The sequence below is a fragment of the Tachysurus vachellii genome, chromosome 25 (assembly GCF_030014155.1).
Source record: "Tachysurus vachellii isolate PV-2020 chromosome 25, HZAU_Pvac_v1, whole genome shotgun sequence".
Taxonomy (NCBI): domain Eukaryota; kingdom Metazoa; phylum Chordata; class Actinopteri; order Siluriformes; family Bagridae; genus Tachysurus; species Tachysurus vachellii.
The window spans coordinates 13474078-13499077 of NC_083484.1; the positions used below are offsets into that span (position 1 = coordinate 13474078).

The 25000-nt window shown below is 40.7% G+C and overlaps 1 protein-coding gene across 1 annotated transcript in view; it reads right to left on the minus strand.

Annotated features, from left to right (window-relative positions):
• Positions 1-25000, minus strand: part of LOC132839957 (mannosyl-oligosaccharide 1,2-alpha-mannosidase IA) — a 214548-nt gene that overhangs the window by 109135 nt on the left and 80413 nt on the right. The window contains exon 2 of the mRNA XM_060861180.1: positions 1680-1776. Within this exon, the coding sequence (XP_060717163.1) occupies positions 1680-1776 (97 nt within the window). The remainder of the gene's footprint in view (positions 1-1679; positions 1777-25000) is intronic.

Genomic DNA, 25000 nt, shown 5'->3' on the forward strand with positions numbered 1-25000 from the left:
GGCAGGGGCGTTTCTAGCGTTGGAAGGGATGAGGGCTTTAGCCCCCTGAGACTGTGACTCACCAACAGTTGCATTATTATTATTACTTCATCAACTCTTTCAATGAATGACAACTTTAAACTAGCTGTATACTAACAACAGTGCCACCTGCTGACCGGAATAGGTACTGTTTTGTTCTCTTTAACATCTCGACACGCATGTTTACATTTACGGCATTTAGCAGACACCCTTATCCGGTGTGACTTACAACTGAGCAATTGAGGGTTAAGGGCCTTGCTCAGGGGCCCAGCATTGGCAGCTTGGTCCCGGGGTACGAACCCATGACCTTCCGATCAGTAGTCCAACACCTTAACCACTGAGCTACCACATCCCTAGTTATAAGTGTATAGCGGAATGAACGTCTGGTGAACAGACAGGTTTCTTGTCCTGATAAGTCTTGTACATTATTTGTGGTGTAAAATGTTTTCAGTCTTCAAAAGGCCAGGAGCTTTTAACAGTACATGAGGGGTTTAAGCCACTGAAGCCTCACTGGTATACGGAAAGTTCATTCCACCACCTCGGTACCAGAACAGAGAAGAGTCTTGATGTATACCCACCTCTTACCCTGAGAGATAGTGGGACCAGTCAAGCAGTGCTGGTAGACCAGAGTGATAAGGGATTTGAGATAAGCTGTTTTTTTGGCTTTGAAGGCAAACATCTGTGTTTTGAATTTGATGCGTTCAGCTCCCGGAAGCCAGTGGAGAGAACGCAGCAGTGGGGTGGTGTGGGAGAACTTAGGCAGGTTGAAAGCCAGTCTTGCGGCTGCGTATAGAATCATTTGCAGAGGATGCACTGCATTCCGAGTTTAAGTATAAAATCTGTCATTTAATGAATAATAAATCCCACTTTCTTTGTTCTTGTGATCTGTTTAACTTCCTCGTTTCTTCTTCACGCTGCACTTAATTGCTGCACGTAATTACTATTGAATAGCCTACTTTCCCTGACCTCCTTGTTTCCTAGCACTCTTTATTTTCTACGTGAACATAACGATAGCTTCTGCTTTGTCCGTTGGAGTTTCCATCGCTCCATCACTCGACAGTCTTAACGAATCACCTTGAATGAATGGAAATGCTATTTTAGGAAAGTCCAGTTTCCTTGAGAGATGTCACAGTGACCCAGATCTCTGCAGCAAAGCTTCTGGAATGAAATCCATACAAATCATAAATTGTATGCTCATCTATCCGGTAATCCCAAATAAGCAGGATTGTCAAAAAACGGAGAAGAGGCATATTAGCGTGTTCCAGTATCGGTTAAATGTCACTCTGTGTCACTCGGCTAAGTGAGTTCAGTAAATCGCAGTTACTAAAACTGTCAGGTGGAACAAACCATTTTTCTCGAAAGAGTGACGTTAATCCGTAGAAAAGTGCAGAAGCTGCTTTTGAAGCTCTCCGTATTGTGACTCACAGCTCTTGTTTGGATGACTCAGAAAAAGAAATAGCGAGCTAAGTTCGTCTATGAACGACCCAGATCCACCGAGAATATTGTCACGGCCTTTGCATGGAGAATGGAACGTTATAGTAAAAGCGGTTCGAGAAGATGTAATGGCTTGCTTCGTATGTTCTCATGAACGTTCACCATGAACGGTTAATAACGCTAATGACAAATAACTACATTTAAAAAAAAAAAAACATGCTACTCACCGAACATGTTGCCGATGTGGCCGTTTTTGGTGAGCGGCCTGAGCTCGTTCTGGCCCCATGCATAACGTCTGTAGTTGTCCCAGGCGAATTTCATCATCTACACAAAAATAAACAAAGCAATAATGGTTAAAATCCATGAAGAGGACAAGTGGAACTAAAGCTAGTCAACAACAACCGTTAATAAAGTGTTGTAATACGGTTCGTTAAACACATCACTGTAGAATGCTTCAGAAAACCGCGTTGGGCGACCAAACAAAACTGAAATCAAAACAAACGTGTAGCCAATGAGCAGTAAGGGGCGTGTCTTGTCAATATGGGGGGAGAGAGTGTTCAGTGCGCATGTGTGACATTAGCAGAAACGCTAAACGCTGTTACTACACAAAACGCGGTTGTAGCTGCGTCTCTACATTACTACGATAGAAAAGAGGTGTTATTTGTGTAGTAACAGCGTTTAGCTCAGGAGTTATTGACACGGGAAACTCCAATATGTGAATATGTGCCAACTTCCTGCTCCTTCAGTTCTCTCCAGCGCTGGAAAGCTGATCCTATATTAACACGTCCTACTTCTTACCTTATCGTAAGCCTTTCTTCGCCTTCTTTCTTTGTTTTTATCCACCATGTCAATGTTAAAACCGCTTTCTGCTAACGTCACACATGCGCACTGAACACTCTCTCCGCCCATATTGACAAGACAAGCCCCTTTCTGCTCATTGGCTACACGTTTGTTTTGTATTTTGTTTTGTTTGGTGGCCCGACTCAGTTTTCTGAAGCATTTCTCAAATATCTGAGACCCTACCTTTAACAAATTCAGACAGCATTCAGTAAGAAAAACTTTTGGAGATTTCACGAAGCTTCAACGAGCGCCAACGTTGCTAACTGCCAAGCCTGAAGAATCAAGCTAGTATTGAGGTAAACATTCTGGAAAATTCACCACGATCAAGTGAAGATACGATGACGCACCAACATCTGGATATAGTGTTTGGATTTAAACCTAAACGCTGTTCCAGAGCTTGGTAGTGATCTCAGCATTACCGAGCACATAACAAAAGATCACTCCAGACAAATTAGCGCTGAATAGATGAGAGACGACTTCAGAAAAATCAAAGGATTTAATCATTTTCCCAGAACGTCTGATGACACAAGCAGCCAAATGGTGATATCATTATCCATAATTCTGCAACTGCAGATACACGGCTTGTGATTAATGAAGCAAATATAGCCACTGATGAATACAACGATCACACACACACACACACACACACACACCATTTCCTATGCACTAATGCGATAATCCCTAAATTCATCCACAATGCATTGCAAGGTCTGTATTATGAAATTAAGACTTAATAACCAGACTAGCACCCTGAACCATGGTTCTCTCTGAGACACCGGCATGCAGGATTTATTAGGATTTGGTCGTCTTTTGTCAAGTTTAATCCCTAAAACCCTTTGAATGATCCACTTGTATGTGCTTTTCTGCTGATGGAACTGTCTACAGACACGATGAAGTATCTACATGCTGAAGGAGCGACGATGTCTGGTCTGTAGAGCGTCTGTAATAGACGGGTAACCGTAGTAACCGTATCTGGTGAGGTTCTATTCTTTAACTAAGCAATAAGGAAGTAAAGTACAGACTCCTTTAAAACAAAAAAAAAAGAAAAAAAAAAGAAAAAAAAAACTGCTAGCTTCTAAGCAGAACTCCTAAGCATACAAATATTTATTTTATATATTTATTTCAAAGCTTTTATTTTTTTATTATTTTTTACATCACTGGGCTTCAAACTCATGAGCGTCTCTCCTGAACGCCGCAGACTTCAGCAGCTCTACTTAAGAGGAAAGTATCTATCTATCTATCTATCTATCTATCTATCTATCTATCTATCTGTCTGTCTGTCTGTCTGTCTGTCTGTCCATATATTTGTCCATCCGTCTATCAATCTATCTATCTATCTATCTATCTATCTATCTATCTATCTATCTATCTATCTACCTATCTATCTGTCTGTCCATATACTTGTCCATCCGTCTATCTATCTATCTATCTATCTATCTATCTATCTATCTATCTATCTATCTATCTATCTATCGATAAAATCTATCTATTTTTAGTTTTTCTTTTCACAGTGAAGTAGTACCAAATTCCACAGACAGACAGACAGACAGACAGACAGACAAGTTGATGTAAAATGTTAGAGCTCTGAGCTCGCACCGTCCCCTCAGACCGCATGGCTGCTGAACTGAAGGGTCCGAAGGCCTGAGCATGTGATTTACAGCATCAATGGCATTACGTAAGTAAAGCATGGTTGTGTAAATGTTCATTTAGCCAGCCAGTGATGAGCAAACAGGTCCAGAGCAGCACTGGCATCAGACCAAAGACGTGATTTAAAGCGTGGCTCGATTTCTATCAGCATGTGTTGGAGAAAATTCCTGAAAATCACTTCAGTTCCGAAGAAACTAGGTCCAGTCTTGTCCTTCATGATTCATCTTTCTACAACTCAATCCTCCCACAATTCCTCAACTGTACGGGAACTGGATGTGTGAACTGACTGGATACTATTGTTCTAAAACAAGCCTTCAGGGGAGAGAGAGAGAGAGAGAGAGAGAGAGAGAGAGAGAGAGAGAGAGAGAGAGAGAGAGAGAGAGAGGGAGAGAGAGAGAGAGAGAGAGAGAGAGAGAGGGAGGGAGAGAGACAGAGAGGGAGAGAGAGAGAGAGAGACAGAGAGGGAGAGAGGGAGAGAGAGAGAGAGTGAGAGAGAGAGAGGGAGTGAGTTAGTGGGAGAGAGGGAGAGAGAGAGAGAGAGAGTGAGAGAGAGAGAGGGAGTGAGTTAGTGAGAGAGAGAGAGAGAGAGAGACAGAGAGAGAGAGAGAGAGAGAGACAGAGAGACAGAGAGAGAGAGAGAGAGAGAGAGAGAGAGAGAGAGAGAGAGAGAGAGAGAGAGAGAGAGAGAGAGAGTGTGTGAGAGAGAGTGAGAGAGAGAGAGAGAGAGAGAGAGAGAGAGAGAGAGAGAGAGAGAGAGAGAGAGAGTTGAACACTTGTTCATGTTACTTATATTCAATCGTTCCCAATTGTGGCAGAAAAAAGGCTGGTTACACAGAATAATGCACGTGATTGTGGAGACTGGGCTCTTGGTGCTGACTCACTTCTTTGTCATGATAAAGAGGTGACAGACGTCTCTGTCTGAGCGGGAAAAAAAACCCAGTGAGTGTGTTGCATTACACAGGTTTCAGGTTTAGTTGGAATTCACTCAGTAACGCCAACGTTAGAAAGTCAGCCAACGTTCTTCCCCTCAGGTGTCCTCAGTAACATAAAGGGATTTAAAGGGGGAAAAAAACATCAGAAATAAATGTTTGATATTCGTGTCCACTTTATCTCTGCCGAGCAGAACTCCATCGGATCGCCGTGAAGACGCTGCAGCTGTCTCTAAATCAGACAAAAGCCTAAATATGGACTTCATTCTTATTAACGCCTGATTAACACGTTTTCCCTCTGTCTAAAACACCGCACAGAATTTCAGTGGTTGAAAAAAAAAACGCCTTCAAATTTTAGCTGATTATGAACCAGAACTCGGGGCGTCTCCGAGAGCAGAAACGAGTGTTGATATTTACTTTGAAGATTTTTTCACATTGGTGTAAAAAAAAAAAAAAACAGACAGAGAGAGAGCGAGAGTTTAACCCCCCCCAAGTTTAACATTTAAACTGTATAAACAGGAACAGGAAGTTCAGAGGGGAGCACGGTTGCTTAATGGTGAGCACGTTCGCCTCACACCGCCAGGGTTGTGGGTTCGATTCCCGCCTCTGCCTTGTGTGTGGAGTTTGCATGTTCTCCCCGTGCCTCGGGGGTTTCCTCCGGGTACTCCGGTTTCCTCCCGCGGTCCAAAGACATGCATGGTAGGTTGATTGGCATCTCTGGAAAATTGTCCGTAGTGTGTGATTGCGTGAGTGAATGAGAGTGTGTGTGTGTGCCCTGTGATGGGTTGGCACTCTGTCCAGGGTGTATCCTGCCTTGATGCCCGATGACGCCTAGATAAGCGATAGAAAATGAGTGAGTGAGAGGAAGTTCAGAGCTGGAAGAAAGAACATCGTTCGTCCGCCTTGATCATAAATCAAACAAATAAGGGATTTATTGTATAGTGCACCTTCATGACCAGAACTGCTCTCAGGAAGGCAGTGCAAAATGAGAAAATGTCCCACACACACACACACACACACACACACACACACTCATAGTGGTGTAAATGGTTTCACAGCAAAATGAAAGGCCAATGAATGGCATTACTGAAAGTGTGTGTGTGTTTATTTTACTCTCAGTAAGAGAATACTCTTAAGTCTGATGCGCTGATGAATCACTGCTTATAGACCGTATGTTTTTTTTAGAAAGCAGCCTGTAAAAAATCTTCTCACAGCCACGTCGTTATCTAAGACGCTTTGGAAAAAGAACTCCTTCTGCATCCATCCATCAAATTTCAGCACCTCTTATCGGTACGCACGGTCGTGTCGAACCCGTACCTTATTCCCGAGGACTCTGGGCACGATCACGGAATATAAAAATAAAGTAAGATACATGTTTCGGAACATTACGAAACATAAATGCAGGATAAGACTTGAATACACGATCAGACTACACAACAAACTTAACACGATCAGACGAATACGACCGTGCACGACGGCGTCGACGGGACACGACCAGAGCGGCAACACGGTAAAGAAAACAAAAGCAGAAGACATGAACCCGGTTTTATTTGTATAGCGCTTTTAACACAGTACATTGTCGCAAAGCAGCTTTATAGGAATATATAACATTTTAAACAAGTTAAAGGTGAGCTATTTAAAGTTAAATGTCAGCTGAATAAAACGAAAGCAATTTATTTCTTTAACTGGGTTGTGGTTGTAGTTTCTCTGCTAATTTTCTGTTACAAAATACATTTTATTAGTTGACGGATTTCTGTCGTTCCTTTGAGGGTCATATGAGGACGGGAGGATAACGGAGTGTAAAACATCATCAGTCATTTACATCATTTGGCAGACGCCCTTATCCAGAGCGACATTATCTCATTTTTGTTATACAGCTGAGCAAATGAGGGTTAAGGGCCTTGCTCAGGGGCCCAACAGTGGCAGCTTGGTGGACCTGGGATCGAACTCACAACCTTCCGATTGGTAGCCCAACACCTTAACCACTAGGCTACCACATGCCCCAGTCACAGCACTGGTGAGGGCTCAAATGGAGAGGCTCTGGGTTGTTGATCAGAAGGTTGAGGATTCAAGCACCAGCACCAGGGCCAAGCTGCCAGTGTTGGGCCCCTAAGCAAGGCCCTTAACGATTTGCTTGAATTCTTGAATAGTGCTGAATCACATCCGACCCCAACTTTCTAAGCTGAGAAAAATTTCACTGTGACAAAATCTTCTTCATCCTCTTGTTCTCCTTCTTCTTCTTGTCATCATGGTTCTTGGTCACTTCATGTGATCATGGTTAAAATTTCAGCAATCATCTCCTTCACCCTGGTCTGCCCTTATAACCTCTCAAAAAGATTTTTGGACCGTTATAGACACACGATCGAGGCAGTTATTTGTTTAATATGAACTGAAACACAACAGCGAGACAGTGTGAATGGATGGAGGTTGGAGCCAGCTCTGATTGCAAGCAGCTGTGAAGATAGATGAAGATCAGGAAGGAGTAAAGTGGGGAAAAAGAGCACAACGAAGGGGCTAATAAGCGGATATTGCGCCATAGGGTGCGTGTGAGAGAGAGAGAGAGAGAGAGAGAGAGAGAGAAAGGCATGAAGGAGATCCCTGCAGCTGTGTCACTGTCCTCATCACTCTCAGGAAACTGGTCCATCCTTAAAAACTGTTCTTCTCATTAATACTCGATCGGGTTGAGATTGAATACTCAAGAAAAGCCAATTAGACGAAAGCAGGAGTTTTTTTTTGCGTTGTTTCCAAAGCATGATACAACACCAGCCGGGTACATTTACACAAATTAATCTTCAGTTCAGTTTCCTGGGCTGGAAACGACCCAACAGCCTGCAGGAACGACTCGCACTCGGCACGCCGTGTACGGAAAAAATAAAATTAAATATTTTTTTAAATAAAAAAAAAAAATATCGAGTATATCTGAATATAAGCTTTACTTATTGAGTAAATTACATCCAATATTTTCACTCCCAGGAAAAAAAAAAGTTTGCCCGGCTTTGATTTCCCTTTTTATCTTGCAAAAATCTAATCTTACTTAAATCGGTGGAACCAATCCCAGGCTGTAACCTTGACGGAAGCTTAAACATACAGTAGAGCTTCACCTTACATTATCACCTTCTGCTAATCTTTTCAACCGAACGATGCAGATTCATGAAGGGCGGTTTATCGGCTGCGGTGCGCAGACCAGTTTTAATTAAAAGCAGCGTGAACGAGAGGAGCGAGATATCAACCGCAGGCAAATAACCACATCATCAACTGTTTTCTTCATCATCATCATCATCATCATCATCATCATCATCATTACTAGTCAGTCATAGTTTAGATATTTTTCTTTTTACTTCTTAGAAACAAGATAACTGCATCCTGTTTTTTTTTTTATTTTATTTTATTTTATTTCTTCCTTCCGTTATTTTCTGATATCACAAAGCCTTGGTAGCTGTTCCTGTTATCTCCCGTTTACCAGTGGCCAAGCGCCTCAGCCTCGAGCTGCCATGGAGAGGAAAAACTCCCCGAAAACCATTTAAAAAAAAAGAAGAAGAAAGCAAAGACATAACTCAAAGATGGTCCGTTATCCAAGCAGACAGGGTGTGAAATAAGTGATGAATGCAGACAATACAGAAGAAAGAAAGCGTCATTACGGAGATAAAAATAAATAAATAAATAAATAAATAAATAAATAAAAAATGCATGTATGATTTTTAGACACAAAAAAAACAAAACAGTCCTGTATGCGCTCCTACTGGAATTCCCAACTCCTCTGACTGAATTATGTCGTTTTTACCCATATAGATTTACAGTTAAAGGTGGGGTCTCCGTTGTTTGAGAAACGCTTCAGAAAACTGAGTCGGACCGAAAAACAAAACAAAAACAAAACTAGCATGTAGCCAATGAGCAGAAAGGGGCGTGTCTTGTCAATATGGGCGGAGAGAGTGTTCAGTGCGCATGTGTGACATTAGCAGAAAGCGGTTTTAACATTGACATGGAGGATAAAAACAAAGAAAGAAAGCGAAGAAAGACTTACGATAAGGTAAGAAGTAGGACGTGTTAATATAGGATCAGCTTTCCAGCGCTGGAGAGAACTGAAGGAGCAGGAAGTTGGCACATATTCACAGATTGGAGTTTCCTGAGTCAATAACTCCTGAGCTAAACGCTGTTACTACACAAATAACACCTCTTTTATATCGTAGTAATGTAGAGACGCAGCTACAACCGTGTTTTGTGTAGTAACAGTGTTTAGCTCAGGAGTTATTGACTCGGGAAACTCCAATCTGTGAATATGTGACCAACTTTACTTAAGACGCCGAGGCGCTTTTTTCCTTCTCGATAGGTGAGTAACGTTGGTTTTGCTTTGTTACACAGAACTAATATATGTCTTTGTCCTTTACATGATTATGCTTGTGTGTCATTTTTGCTTGTTTGTTTATCTGCAATCGTATTGTTCTTCCCTTCAGCTATGATAAAGACACATTTCTTTCCATTAGTTGCCTGGGTTACGTATGTATGTGTGGGCGGAGCTATCGATACAGGGGCGGGACCCATTTGGGTTAGAGGCATGTTTGTTTTGGTGATTTCAAATGTCAACATTGGCTTTCAAACATCGTGCATCCCACCTTTAATGTTGTGGAACTTCCACAAAACACGTCTACAAGAAGAGACCAAAAAGTAAAAGTACAGCGTCCTCATTTTTACTCGTGCCACTTGTACTGGATTTCCCAACTGTTCAGATGAACTGTTTTCCTACTGTAGCTGCCGCTGGACTGTTTGCAGCTGTAGATACAAGCAATTACTGTTAAAGGAAGCTGTCCAAACAAGAGTTTTCTGCAAATCCACAGGCGAAGACTTTCACACAGACAACAATCCCTCCTTCAGTTCATTCAAGCCGTGACACTGAGATGGCATGGAGTGACCAATCCAATACGTTGACTGCACTTTCCCACACACTCGGCGTAACGCTTAGGGTCTCACGAGTGTTAAGTAAGAAAAAAGTAGGAAAATAATGGATGATAAATCTGTTAATGCGTGCGGCTTTCAGGCTTGTAGTTTAGTTTGAATCAGAAAACGGTTTGCATGAAATATTGTTTAAAGCTGAGACTTCCTGTACAGTAGGAAGTGGTGTGAGTTCATTTATCTGTGTTAACTATTTATATACATGCAACATCTCTCTCTCTCTTTCTCCCTCTCTCTTTCTTTCTCTCTCTCTCTCTCTCTCTCTCTCTCTCTCTCTCTCTCTCTCTCTCTCTCTTTCTCTCTCTCTCTTTCTCCCACTCTCTTTCTCCCTCTTTCTTTCACTCTCTTTCTTTCTCTCTTTCTCCCTCTCTCTTTCTCTCTCTCTCTTCCGCTCTCTTTCTCCCTCTTTCTTTCTTTCTTTCTTTCTCGCTCTTTCTCTCTCTCTTTCTCCCTCTTTCTTTCTCTCTCTCTCTTTCTTTCTTTCTTTCTTTCTCTCTCTCTCTCTCTCTCTCTCTCTCTCTTTCTCCCTCTTTCTTTCTCTCTCTCTTTCTTTCTCTCTCTCTTTTCTCCCTCTCTCTTTCTTTTTTCTTTCTCTTTCTCTCTCGCTCTCTTTCTCTCTCTCTCTGTCTCTTTCTCCCTCTCTTTCTTTCTCTCTCTCTTTCTCTCTCTCTCTCTCTCTCTCTCTCTCTCTCTCTCTCTCTCTCTCTCTATATATATATATATATATATATATTTATGTGTGATATATATTTATGTGTGATCACACGTAGGCACCAGAGGTGCCTACGTGTGCAAGTGATGATACAGCAGCTCATTAACAGAGGCGTGATTTATTACCCCCGATCCTCCACATCCTCCGAGGACTGACGTGATTCCATGCTCAAACACAACAGCGGCTTTATTGCTGCGTTTCAAATTCCGGAGACTTTTTTGCGAATTCTTTTTTAAGCACTTTTACATGCTTTAGTCAGTTTAGACAGGAAATAATATTTCAAAAATAGAAACTGTTTAAACAGTTAACACTTGGATTGAATTGATACTTGCATAGAAATATAGGATTGATTATAATCTAATAAACATCATATTTTTAACCCTCACCTTACCCGCACTCCACTCTCCAGTATACGCCACAGCCGACAAACATGGCCGCCCCTGGACTACACTCCTTCCAGTTCCCAGTTACCAAGCCATCAACAGGGCAATTCACCCAAAGTATTTGCTCAGTTCATGCCAGTTTCTGACCCAATGTTGTGGTTCCACAGTTTGCGTCTGATTTCATGTTGATTTCTTTATACCTTGTCTTCACCGTGTTGTTTATTCAACGATTTTTACTGTTTATCATTAAAGGTCAAAATCAGAAAACCTACTGACACTGAAAACTTCACTGTATCACTGATTATTTGTCATGATGATGTGCTTCCGGTATACAAGTCTATAGAAGAAGCTGTTATATGTCACACATACATTACACAAGGAAATCATTTTCTTCACATATCGAAGGAAATTGGGGGTCAGAGCACATGGGCTGGTGGAGCAGAAAGACGTAAGGACCTTGCTCAGGTGCCAGCAGAGGCAGCATGGTGGCACCGATCCTGATCAATAATCCAGAGCCAATTTCTCAACTGTTTGAGCCACCGATAGAACGAACGCACCAATAAATGTAGGGATTATAGAATTGATCCATATTCACATACTAAAGAGCAGTGAGGCTTAATAAACTGTAATTAATGTTAATACAAATCTCACCACAGTTACTGAGCAAGCATTCTGTTGTTTAATTAAACCCATGAAAGCCTGCATAACTAATGCTTATATCATACTGTTATAACTATAAAAGCAGTTATTATTATAGTAGTAGTTAGTTAATTAATTAGTTCCCCTAAGAGATTTTAGGTTTTGGCTAAATTGACATTTTCTTCCATATGTTCTTCTCCTACGCGGCGCTTCTGTGAGTCGGACCGTATAAATGCTGTAAACTTGTGATACTGCAAATAGTATCTCTGTCACTCTATCTGTACGTCTGCATCCTTTCCTGATGAGTCAGTAATTATGTTTTGGCACGTGCCTTAATCACGTGCAGGACCGAGGCTTGAAGACAAATCCGACTGACCTTGTGTTTCCTTTGCTACAGTAGTCTGTGGTCAGGATGTATCATAGCGTGTTATACAAGTCTGACGAATTTTTTTTTTTTACTACATACAGAATAGTAAATCCAACACTACTGTACGTTGAACCCCAGAACTATCTCAATGGACTCAATTCTCAAAAAAAAATTTTATCACAAATGTTTTAGTTTGTCAATAACCGCTGGAAGACCTATGGAATTGTTAGCGTTTCTCATTTGGGTGCATGTTTAGACGAAGGCGTTGCGTTGTGTGACGACAGGGTTGTGTTTTGTTCTTAGATTCAGAGGTTAAAACCACAGAAGCATTCAATAGCTTTTGTACACTTTTCTTGCCACAACCTTTAGAATCTGATTGGATCTTGACACTTTTGTGTGACATTTTTCTAAGTGTTTTTCGAGCACACACACAAAAAAAAACCTCCAGGAAAAGGTTTACGGTTGGTTATCGGCTTTGACAGTCAAGCAGGTTCTTCCTGTGAATGTAAGTGGTTCTTGGATGCATTTATTAGCAAAATGAACCAGATCTTCTTCAGAAGCGAGTGTTCTGGCTTGCAACATAATGTGTTGGGTAGATGGTAAGCTTTGGCAAGCAGATGAGCTTTGGAACAGGTTTGGAATTGAACAGTGTGTGTAGCTGTCATAGGGATGGGATTTACAGAGAATGTCTGTGCTTGTGTATGTACCAAACCTTATTTATTTCCCCCTGTAGGTTTAAAACTGTGAGCAAAGCAGCATTCATGGTTTAAACCTGAGTGTTGAGAGTACCGAGTAAACCTAAGATTAGTGGTTGTACTGAAGGCACCGCTTTCCTTGAGGCAAAAAAAAAGGGTAAGCTTAGTAAGGATAAAGCCATAAAACTACGGAGAAACCCAATTTAAACATTTTTTTCGGATAATTTCAGTGTTTGGTAACTTACATTAAACATTAACTCACCATTAGTGCCATTACATTTGCTGGTTTGGAGGATGATTCTATCCAAGTTGACATAAAAGACAGTGGGTAAAATCCAAACTCTGAATCATCTACGCTGTAGTAAAGAACTTCATTAACTTCTGATCTCTCTGCCCCTTTGCCCAGCAGCTACACAGTTACCAAGAGTTTGTATTACCAGTAAAACACTTAAGATTTTTCTTAAGCTTATCATTAAGCTTATCTTATCTCAAGGGCTGCTAGTAAACTGAAACAACTCATGATTCCTGTATCTTTATTTAATTAATAACGTATGCTTAGCCTACGGTACAGGCATATGGCCGAGATCCAGAAAAAGAAATACATACTTGGTGAGAAACTGTAAGACAGATTGAGTGTTAGAAAAAGAGGGAGTATGGGAGAGACAAAAAGAGAGCAAGAGAATACATGTCTTTTCCACCTCCACCAGGCTGATCTTAGTCTGGGAGACTCTCAAACTGATCATTAGTAGCACCACATCCCTCACATTGAGAGTCCCCATGAGTGTCGGACACACAGCTCTGCTTTAAAAAGTGCATGAAAAATTCATACGGCTGAGAGAAAATAGCCACCCAGAGGGCTCTTAAAATGGCTAGATCAGGGTGAGAGCGACATTTTGGGTTTTTTTTTCTATCCAAAACGTTAGCATGGGATCTCATTGAGCGAACACCAGTCTAAGCTCTTAACAGGGGACTGAAAGACTGTCACACGTCTTAATTCGCAAATTCCTTCACAGGCAGATAAGCGGTTAAGAGCCATGATGGTATCTCTGGGAAACAATCAGACAAATTGCAAGTTACTACGTGAAGACGTCAAGTGAGAGATCGATGTCGGGCTGGTGTGAATTGTTGCCTCGAGTTGCAATAAGGCACTAATGGCTGAAATCAATTTCAATGAAGTCAATCCTGACCTGACGTTATCTATCGATGGTCCTCCGACGATAAAACCATAAACACCCTTTATATCGTCGCTGTCGGGCGGAATCCTCGTATCTCCAAAACCGCTAATTTTCAGGAAATGAAAAAAATGCCGTACCTTATCTGCAGTGCACAGGGTTTAGTCTGCGTTGCAGTGGATTGTCTTGCGCTAAATTCCTGTCCTCAGACGAGCACCAGAACTAGTGGGGGTCAAGATTTTTTTTTCTTTGAGCCCAGTGTTTTGAAGACATTTACCTCAGAAGACGTGTTGATTCGTTGCGACTCTTCTTGAGGAGAAATATGCCGCGAAGCTCTCACACGGAGTGAGGAAGAGGTGGACAGTTGAAGTGTCCAATGGAGTTATGAGATTTGCGCTCAAGCTATTTTCAAGACTTTAGATTGGTTAATAACTTGTAAAAATAACAGACCCACGTGGGGACTGACCAATAGCATCGATATGTGAAAAAATATGAAATTGACCAAATTTGGACATACGAGGTTTCCGCCCGACAGCGACGATATATGAAGAGACAACAAAACTCGCAATCTAACCATTCAATTAGCCAATCTGAAACAACAAATAACAACATTCACCTACAAAAATGCCACATTATCCATCAAACAAGAACAAACACTTCATCAATATTACACACCAAGTTAAATTTCGCCATCAAATATGAGCATCCAGCAACAAAAACATCAACAATACCAATTGTTTTCCAAACATACACCAACAATTCACCATCAAACACCAACTCTCTCCATCAAAGGCATACAATTTGCCACAAAGACATGCCAATAATCTCCAATAAATGAAATAATGATCAAGAAAGTTCCATATACCAGTGTACCATATTCCCAAACATCAGCAAAACACCAAAGTTCCACATCATTTTCTTCAAAACAAACCAAAACTTTAACATGGTTGCCCAACAAACAGCAACATTTAATTAATTAGCACTACTACACTTCATCAGATACAACCATACAGTATAGCACACACACTTTCCACACGGCATTCACTAAATTCCAGTGGTTACGTTACCATGACGTAAAGTGGGCGTGTTTCTGGAGGTCTTGGAAAAACGCCCTCTTTAAAAAAAATAAAGAGCAAACCTACGATGGATAATGAAGGACAAAACAGTCATACAGGTAGATTTCATATTTTATATCTGTTATGCTTTATTGTCTTACAGTTAAGCTGTTTTCGAAAACAAAAAAACTACGATTAGGGTTAGATTATCAAATAGGCCACGCCTACCCGATGACGCAATATCTGTTACGCTGTTCTGAAATCCCTGGAAATAAGTGCATCCCCTTTCCACACACACAACGTTCTTCATCACCATCAGCATAGTTAATTTTTTCCCAACACACACCAATATTCTTTTGAACAATCATTCTCCAAATGTACCATAATAATGAGACAGAAAAACCAGTCTGAAAGAACCAGGAAAACGAGTATAAAAGTAAACACTCTATTACAGTGATTTGGTTTGTAGGTGTTTGTGGGGGAGTCTGGGAATAATTGCCAAACTGGGATGTACTGACCGTTCTCTGTTACATGGCCCAGTGTTTATCTTGGCCAACTGGCCATTGGGAAAATCTCCAACAAAAAACAACAACAACAGAAAAACAATACCATCGACAGCTTGCAGAACCTGGACCAAAGACCAAGACCAGAAGGACCGAATCTCTTTGCTGGATGCATATCATTTTCTTCATGGAGTCCTTCTACAAAACCACAGCACACTCTATACAACTCGCTGAACAAAAATTGAACAAAAAACTGATGCAGCTAAATGTCTTTACTAAATCACCTGGTTCAGAGCGCTGCTTCAACTAAGTTTCTTCACTCCAATAGTCATCACATCAGCCCAGAATGAGTCCATTTCCACCAACACAAATTGCCAATAAGATTAAAACACCATGTGATTATGCTACCTTTGAATGCTACCTCAAATTGAATGTGTTCTGTATACAGCTTGGAGGACCAGACTTTACGCTTTTAGATTTCAGAGCACTAGATTAAACCAGAGATGGAAAAAAAGATACAGAATGTGTGTAAATGTTAACGGGGCAGTGGTCATTATGGAAGAGGTGTTACATAAGTCCCACCCTTCACTAAAAAGTGCAAACTTCATTGCTGGTTAGCAGAAATTCTTGGTGATTGGTGGAGTGTGGATGCTTGCATGAACAGTAGTCAGAACAAATCCATTTTTTTAAAATGTTATTTGAGATAAAGTTCACGGATCATTTATGGCAATTTTCAGTGATATTTTGAATCCATCTTTAAAAGGTCATGATGTTGATATACAGTAGTACTGGTTTATAGGTCATTCCCTATTTAAGTAGATAGCCTGGTCTTGTACAATTAAAAAATACCTTTGTAGGAGTGTTGCCAGGGTGGCCACCATGTGAACAGACTTTACTAGTACTCTAGTAGCCCTTTTCCACCAAAAAGAACCGGGTGCTGGTTCAGAGCTAGCACTGGTGCTGGTTCAAAGTTGGTTCCACTGGCGAACCTTCTAAGAACCGGTTTGCCTTTCCACCGGCTAGAGAGCATCACAGAGCCGAGTCTGACGTCACTGTATACGTGTCACGTTACACAGCAACGTTAGCGCAGCAGCGGGAAACACAAACACAACATCAACAACGGCGGATGTTACTTTACTGTTGATGCTCATGGCTTTGCGAACCTACATTAACACCCAAACGCGGCGAATCCAACGTGTACGTGCAGCTCCATGTAATCTGTATAAACGGAGGTTGTTATCGAGAAAGTACATAACGTTATTTTATTATTAACACAGAAAAAAGTTAGCCTTAGCATGTAGCTACTTACTATCATGTGTGCTGATAATGTATCATATTGCGGTAAAGTAAAAGTGTATTAAACATTAGTATACTTAAGGTACATTATCAAATGCGCTAACAGTAGCTCCGCCCACAGCCCCGCCCACAGCCCCTGACACAAGCGGTTCTTAAGTCTAGACCAGCAACGTTTTGGTGCTACTTAAGAACCACTTTTCTTGGTTCAGAGCCGGTGCTTTGGCTGTCGAAAAAGAAAGAACTGGTTCTAAATTAGGCTCCGAACCAGCACTCAAACTGCCTCAGGGGAAAAGGGGCATGGGGCCTTTTTACACCTGGTCACTTCATGTTGTTTTCTCTGATCCGGTAGCTATCTGATTTGTTAAAACTGTTCCGTTTACATTAGGCCACATAAATGCGTCTCGGCGAATCGGATATCGATCCGATCTTTCTACTCCCGCCCAAAATGCAAATATATTTGACCTCATTTCCGTGGTAATTGAAACGGAACACGCTTTGGTGTATGCGGTTTTCAGAATGCAATCAAAAAGAAGATGAAAAAACTTGTTACGACGGTTATGCTACAAAAAACAGCATTTACTGTTCGCTGCGTTCGTTTAAGACCCGACGAGACACCTGGGTGAAAGATCACCTGCGAGTGACGTACTTCCGTTTGGGAGGAGTATAGCGCTGACGTATGTGGCTTGAACAACCACATTCATTTACACCTGTCCAGTTTCATCTGAAATGCGTCCCAGACCACCTCCTGAAGTGGTTTGTACCGTCGGATTTATATCCGTCTCAAAAACGTTTCGGAGGGCATTTAGACCTGGTCTTTTTACCATCGGATAGCTGTCTGATCACAGAAAACACATGAAGTGACCAGGTGTAAAAAGCCCCTAGAAGTCTCATAAAATGCTATAGGTAAGTGGCTTCAAAATGCTGGAGTTTTGGGAAAGTTTTTAGATACATTTTCTTCTTCATACTTCATACTTCACCACCTTTTTAGAGACTGGCAGATAAATTCTCCTCACAAATAAAATTTGCATACCACAGAAATACCCCAAAGGCTGTCATATAGTATAATCTATAGTGTTGTCATCTCTAGATTATACTTGTTCATGAAAACTGGAATAATTCATGAAATGGAGTTCATTCCCTAAAATCTCAGGTAAGGCCTTTTTCTAGAATTTGTCTCACGTACCTCCTAGACAAAAAACTGAATGCTTTCTAGTTTTTAGGTATCTGACTTTGGCCAATCTGAAGTTCAGGCCAGGAAAACGGAGATTTGTCATGAAGCACTGCAAGCCCTTAATCTAGCATCCTTCTGGGAGTAAAAGACTATCAGATAGAGAGATGTGGAAGATGAGAGCAGTGATGGGTGCCCAGGAACAAGCAAGTGAATGAGCAAGCATGGAGGAGATGGAAGTAATTTGAGAGCAAGAAATTGGCAATTTGAGCCTGGTACCCGGGGATAGCTTTCCTGTTTTATTTTCTGTGTTTGGTTCCTTGTAATGATGAGCATGAATGCCATTAGACCATCAGAGCAGGACCTTAAAAAAGACTCCTACAGAGACATGGCTCTTGTTTTATTTGTAAGGCAGAGAGCAGTGTTAATTTAAGATAGAAGGTGAAGAGTGCTGTGAAGTGATGCTGAGAACCAGGGAGCGACACAAAATAACACACCACCATTTCAGCCCGGATCTTCCTCTGCCTCCAGGGACTCATTGTGAGAAAAAAAAAACATTAGCCATTTAATCCTGTCTGAACGGCGGAAAATCTCCCACAGTTTGAATTCATTACACAAAAATATCAGATGCTCTGGAGTGCAATGGCGGAATGGAACGGCTCCTCCCTTGGTGGAAACGTCACAGGCGGTTTTCAGGAGATTTTGTGACAACTTGAAAGGACGTTGAGTGAAAGCTTCACGGGAAACATCAGCTCACAGGAAGCCATTACAACAAGAACAAGTCCATTTCCTGCTGACACAAATTACTATCAAGACGAGGATGGGGTGTCATAATGTCACATTTTTCCCAGTTTTTGAATGAGGGTTGGAAGAATTCAGACTTTTGTGCCAGGACCATTTAGTCTGAATAGATGCATTGCTTGACCTTTTAAGCACCCAGTCTCCATTCACCAGGCTGAACATCAAAGTCAAAAATCCATCCATTTCAAAGAACATCCATCTCAGAATGGAGGTTTTCACACCAATAAAAAAAATACCGTTTTGACTTTTTTAAAAAGAGTGACTCACTCTCAAAGTGTGTCCTTCTGTACAGTATGGTTTTGCTATAATCCTGCTCATTACAACACATGAAGACCTGATTACATGCCACATTTTAAAGGAATAAATGTAAAACTGTCACGGGCGCAGGGGTAAAAACGGACCCAAACACAGGACAGCTAAACAAAAACAGGATTTATTAACTAAAAAAGAAACACGAAACAGGACAAAGACGAAACCAGACATAAAGACAACGGGATTCCGCGCTGCACAAGGCAACGTGGCTCAATTAAATAGTACAAATAATTAACAGACATGATGGACAGGTGTGCAGTGGCGGGGAGGAAAAGACAAGGGCGGGGCAGACACGTCAACACCAAACATAAACAAAAAGGCACATGGCCAAAGTCCGGGCAGAGTCTTGACAAAACTCCAGCAGAAAAGAAACACACTAAGCTCAGACTTTATATTACTGAATGTAGAAGGGAATAACAGCTACCTTGATAAGAGCCATCGTATGCCTGTAATTTCCTGAATATAATACATGAATCACACCAAGCACTATTTTACCAGAGGCCAAAAAAATGGCAGATTTCTTTGTCATGTCACATTCCACAGTGGTGATTAATGGCTCACATAAAAGTAGACAATCAGTGTTTAAGAATTTGCAGCATTTTATAAGAATTTTTATTTTTTCCCAGCCTACTTGGGGCAATACATTTATAGAAAATAGATGCCCAGTGCTTCTTCCTAAGACTATAAAGTTTTAAGCATTTTTAACCCATAAGATTCTGTGTACGGTTACCCCAACCGGGGGTAAAAATGTCTAAAACGAGGAGGACCTGCGGCTATAAAATAATTAATCTCTTTAGGAGGGTAGAAAATTTCCAATGAGTCCATTTACATTTTGACAATTTACTGGGAAAAAGGGTTTACTGTACAGTATATACACCTCACAGAGCTTCTTTAGATTCAACTGCAGGGTCTCCTATTATAATTTGTACAACACTATGACATCTTTGCATTTCAAATTCCAGGTTTATGTGTATTTTGTAATATTTCGAAGATGAATATTAACAATGTGTCAGAGATATATCCTTCAAATTCACCTAAAATAACGACTCACAGGAAAGCTGTTTCTCAAATGCAGTATATTTTACATCAGGAACACTTTTTTCCATGACAACAATATTGTATGTGTTAAATATCACAATATATAACAGTCATTTAAAGACATGGCACATTGTTTCCAGTCTGGCTTTAAGAAACATCAGTCATCTTTTTTTTTGTTTCTCTACTCTCCACCTCCCCCCCTTCTGTGGCAGCCTGGCAGAGCAATTTTTAAAATTTAATAAAATCAGAATCTCATATATGGGATTGAATCTCACAAGCAATAAAACTCAACCTCTCCAGAGCATCCATCCTGTCTCCCTATTGCCTATCTACGTCTTCTCACCTCTGTTTCTCCCTCCGTCTAGCAGAAAAATCCCACCAATGAATCAAGCTATTGCTTAAACTCTCGCCACTGCACATGCTCACATTCATCAAAAATTCATCCACTGTTTCGTGTCTCGGTAGCTACACCTGAAACACTGTAAGTCAGGGATTTAAAGCAAGCTGGGCTGGTTTACATACATTTATTTCACTATTTATATATAAATAATATGCTATGTGCTAAAAAATCCTGGGTGTATCCTGCCTTGATGCTCGATGACCCCTGAGATAGGCACAGGCTCCCCGTGACCCGAGGTAGTTCGGATAAGGGGTAGAAAATGAATGAATGAATGAATTTCGCAAAATAAATTGTGAAGGTCTGGGTGTTTCCTGAGGAAATCATTTCATTTTGATTTCACACTTCAGTTGAGGATAACATTAAAAGTATCGCCTTCCAGACTTTTACATTAATGCAGCCAAAAAGAATGTTATGTATGAAAAACAAAATGAACACAATTGTCCGTGTCATTAAGAAATTATTCAAAAACTTTCACAAACAACATTTTGCGGGTTTATAATATTCGGTAGGTTTTTCTTCGGTCTTTATTTTAAGAATCTTGCCACACCCCCAAAAACAGAAGGGAGGACTCATTTACGGTAGTGTAGTGCTACTTCACCATAGAGTTTATTTCCACTTAATGAATAATCATTAACTGCGATGGGTTGGCACTCCGTCCAGGGTGTATCCTGCCTTGATGCCCGATGACGCCTGAGATAGGCACAGGCTCCCCGTGACCCGAGGTAGTTCGGATAAGCGGTAGAAGATGAATGAATGAATGAATGAATAATCATTAACCACCTCCAGGGTTGGGGGTTCGATTCCCGCCTCCACCTTGTGTGTGTGGAGTTTGCATGTTCTCCCCGTGCCTCGGGGGTTTCCTCCGGGTACTCTGGTTTCCTCCCCCATGGTAGGTTGATTGGCATCTCTGGAAAATTGTCCATAGTGTGTGATTGCATGAGTGAATGAGAGTATGTGTGTGTGCCCTGTGATGGGTTGGCACTCCGTCCAGGGTGTATCCTGCCTTGATGCCCTAAGACGCCTGAGATTGGCACAGGCTCCCCGTGACCCGAGATAGTTCGGATAAGCGGTAGAAAATGAATGAATGAATGAATAATCATGTTTGTTTAAAGCCAGTCAATACGGCAGAGTTGACTTTTAAAGGTGTGCAAGAAGGAAAACTAATCCATATAGCATACTGGTGAAAAATTTGATCTGATAAAAAAATATTGGTAACTGCAATCTTGAGGGGAAAAGCATTAAAAAAAAAAAGTCAGTGTTTAAAACATGTGAAGCCAAAATCTATAAAAGATTTCAGGTTTGAATCACCAGGCACCAAAAGTAACCAACCAGAAAATTACTGCCACAAAAAGGAACCCAAATGTGAGGTTCGCTAAAATGTGACTCTGTAAAACTGCCATCTGCAAGCACGTGCATGTTTTAAATGCCACCTGTTTATACTCCGTACTTCATTGCGCTCTCAAATGGATACACATAATGATGTTGTTGGTCAGTGGGTAGTGGGTGGGTGGTGATGTGCCACAGTTGCCATTACATTATGTAACAGCTGATTCATAATGAGAAATAATGCAAGATTGTCCAAGTGCTCTGGTGGTCTAGGTGGTACTGTATGTACACACAAGACAGCACATTCAATGGATTCCAAAACAAAACCAAGACAAAAGCCATTTAATGCAAAGTAAGTCTCAGAGAAAGTAAGGAGTTATTCTAGACACTTTCTGAAGAGGAATGTCTTTAGAATACGAAAGAGAGATTCAGGGTTATGTGGAGGCAGAGGCTCACTTCACTACTAACAGTCCAAAACATTGAAAAGATAATATCTTTCATTTGATGATAAGAGAAGTCATAAGGCCTCATCAATAAGCCTGGTGTTTTAGTATAAATGGAAAACAGGAGGGGACCAAGTACTGGCCTTTGAGTAACTCCCATGGTACAGTATAGACCTCTGAAAGAAGATTCAGAATTTCACAACATACTTTGGCATGCAGTTGTAGTTCTGAACCATGGGTGCATATATAATGTGGTGCAGAGACCTTGCAATGCCTGAAATGCAAAGAGAAAACCTTTGAATTCAATTCTTGCTGCATCAGCAAACCGATAGAGTGACCTCAGTAGAGGGGACATGTGAAAAAACATTAAGAGGTTCTAACCCTGATTGGGAATTGCTCCTGCGGTATGGCAAATAAAAACCAGCAAAAAGAGAGCTGCAGGATATCAATTCAATTCTAATAATACAAATTTAATTGTATAATACAAATTTAATTGTATAATACAAATTTAATTGTATAGCGCATTTAACAATGGACATTGTCTCAAAGCAGCTTTTCAGAACATAAAATTTATATTATCTGAAGATTAACATTATAGAAAAAATAATATTAGACATATTTAAACTTGTTTGTATTTATCCCCAATGAGCCAGCCTGAGGTGACTGAGGCGACTGTGACACAAAAAAACTCCTTTAGATGGAAGAGGAAGAAACCTTGAGAGGAATCAGACCTTATTTGGGTGACACTGGTGATACAGTCTGACAATTGTGTATTGATTGGTTGTTGTTGTCCTTAAAGACCACATAAAATTGGAATCTCCTTTTAGAATGTCCGAATACTTCATAAAGCAGAGTCCAACTAGAGCTGGTACATCTTGAGATGCCTCAGGATCCTCACAGGGTTGGCCTCATCTCAATGAAGGTTCAAAATCTTCATGACACAGAACACAACTGGAGCTGGTACAATCTCTGGATGCCTCAAGATGGAAAAAGAGAAGCAAGATATCCTACACAGGGTCAGAATCCCGGGGACTCCCTGGATGGGGTGCCAACATACTGGACAATTTTGAAATTCCAATCAGCCAAGAATCAAACCCCAACAATGGCAGTACTGTACATGTCAATACAATATCATCAGGAAGTCAAACCAAAGACTATATGACAGTTAATGGTTACTGAAACTGAGTTAGAGTTGGGAAAGGTATTCTTCATCCACGAATTGATGTCTACATGCCAATCGACAATCTCTGAGCAGTGTGGGAGGAGGAGGTAGTGTGTCATCAGTGGAGAGGTCATGAGACCTAATCACTGAGACCAGTGATTTACAACAAAATAAGAACTAGAGTGAACCAAGAATTGACCCCTGAGGAATTCCCATATAGTGCAGCTGAGAGGAAATAAAAGAGAACTTGTCTGCGGTAAGCAGTAGGATCAATTCACAGAGAGCCAGGTCAGTACAATCAGTGTCAAGAGGATCTGGCATCAAAGGTATCAGACAGGTCATCGAAGATGGCATAGAGGTTGAGGATTAATTGCCTGAAGATTCAAAAGAGGAAGGACATAACTGCAGGCATACTGAGAAAAACTGAGTTTACCTTTCGGGATACACAGCTAAACGATGCACTTTATGGGTCTTTTCTTACTCTTACTCGAGGTCGACAAATGACTATATTAATCTCCGCATGAATCATAAATGTTTTAAATAACTGTACCTCTGCAGTACATATCTTTCTTGCACTTCCCACCCTTTTCCTCTGAAATAGCTTTGAAATGACATAGCACTTTCCACTTAAAAAAAAAGCCAAATGTAACTGTTTGCCTTTAAAAACCACAGCGTGAGTTAGGCCATGCCTCACAGTACAATATTCTAAACAGCTTTTGCTTTTCTAAAGCTTTTTCCCCACCGCAGTATCTAAATGTAATTCACAGACTTAGAGTCTATAGCTTGCTCTAAACACTGCAGCCAGAAACAAGCAACATCTTACATACACAAGTGTCTTCACATTGTCTCTTTCGTTTTGAATTGATTTAACCTGACTTTTATTAGCTTTAAAAGCTCTTAATGGTTTTAGTACCTGTGTACATCTCTATCTATCTGACAAGCTGGATTCAAATTCAACTTTAAGCTCATCAAATGCTGCTTTACTCAATGCCCTAAGGTGAAACATAAGGAAAGTGTAAAAAGGTGTGTAGGCTGCTAACATCTGTAACACACTCATTCTCAATATTCACACTCACTCTTAATGTTCATCTGTTAGTAGGTTTCCACAGACAACTTAAAACCTGTCCTTGTACTGTAACTCATGTCCTTATAAGGTAGGTAAATTTCAGGGTTAGTTAAGGAATCATTTTAATTGTTATTTATCAGGTGTCATAACATTTGCACACACTATGAAGCAATCCTATCTACATCCTAAAAAAAACGTTATTTTTTATTTTTACAATTTCTGTCAAATTATATTTAAATATTATTTTACATATAATATTTTAGCTTTGGTTACATTTTTGGTGAGATGCTAATTCACACTTTAGCCAAAATAACCTCAAATAAAAATGTAACCCAGATATTTGTGCCAAATCATAAATGACTCTAAATATTAGTTATTAGTTAGACAAAGTTCCAAATTTAACTATCACTTACGAACAAGAAACATCTGGAAAGTAAATCAACAATGAAATCTATCAAAGCTCAATTTCGCATGATGTAAATCAATGTGATTTACTAATATTTGGGATTGATAGCTTTGAAAAAGGGGGGCACGGTGGCTTAGGGGTTAGCACGTTCTCCTCACACCTCCAGGGTTGGGGGTTAGATTCCCGCCTCCACCTTGTGTGTCTGGAAAATTGTCCGTAGTGTGTGATTGTGTGAGTGAAT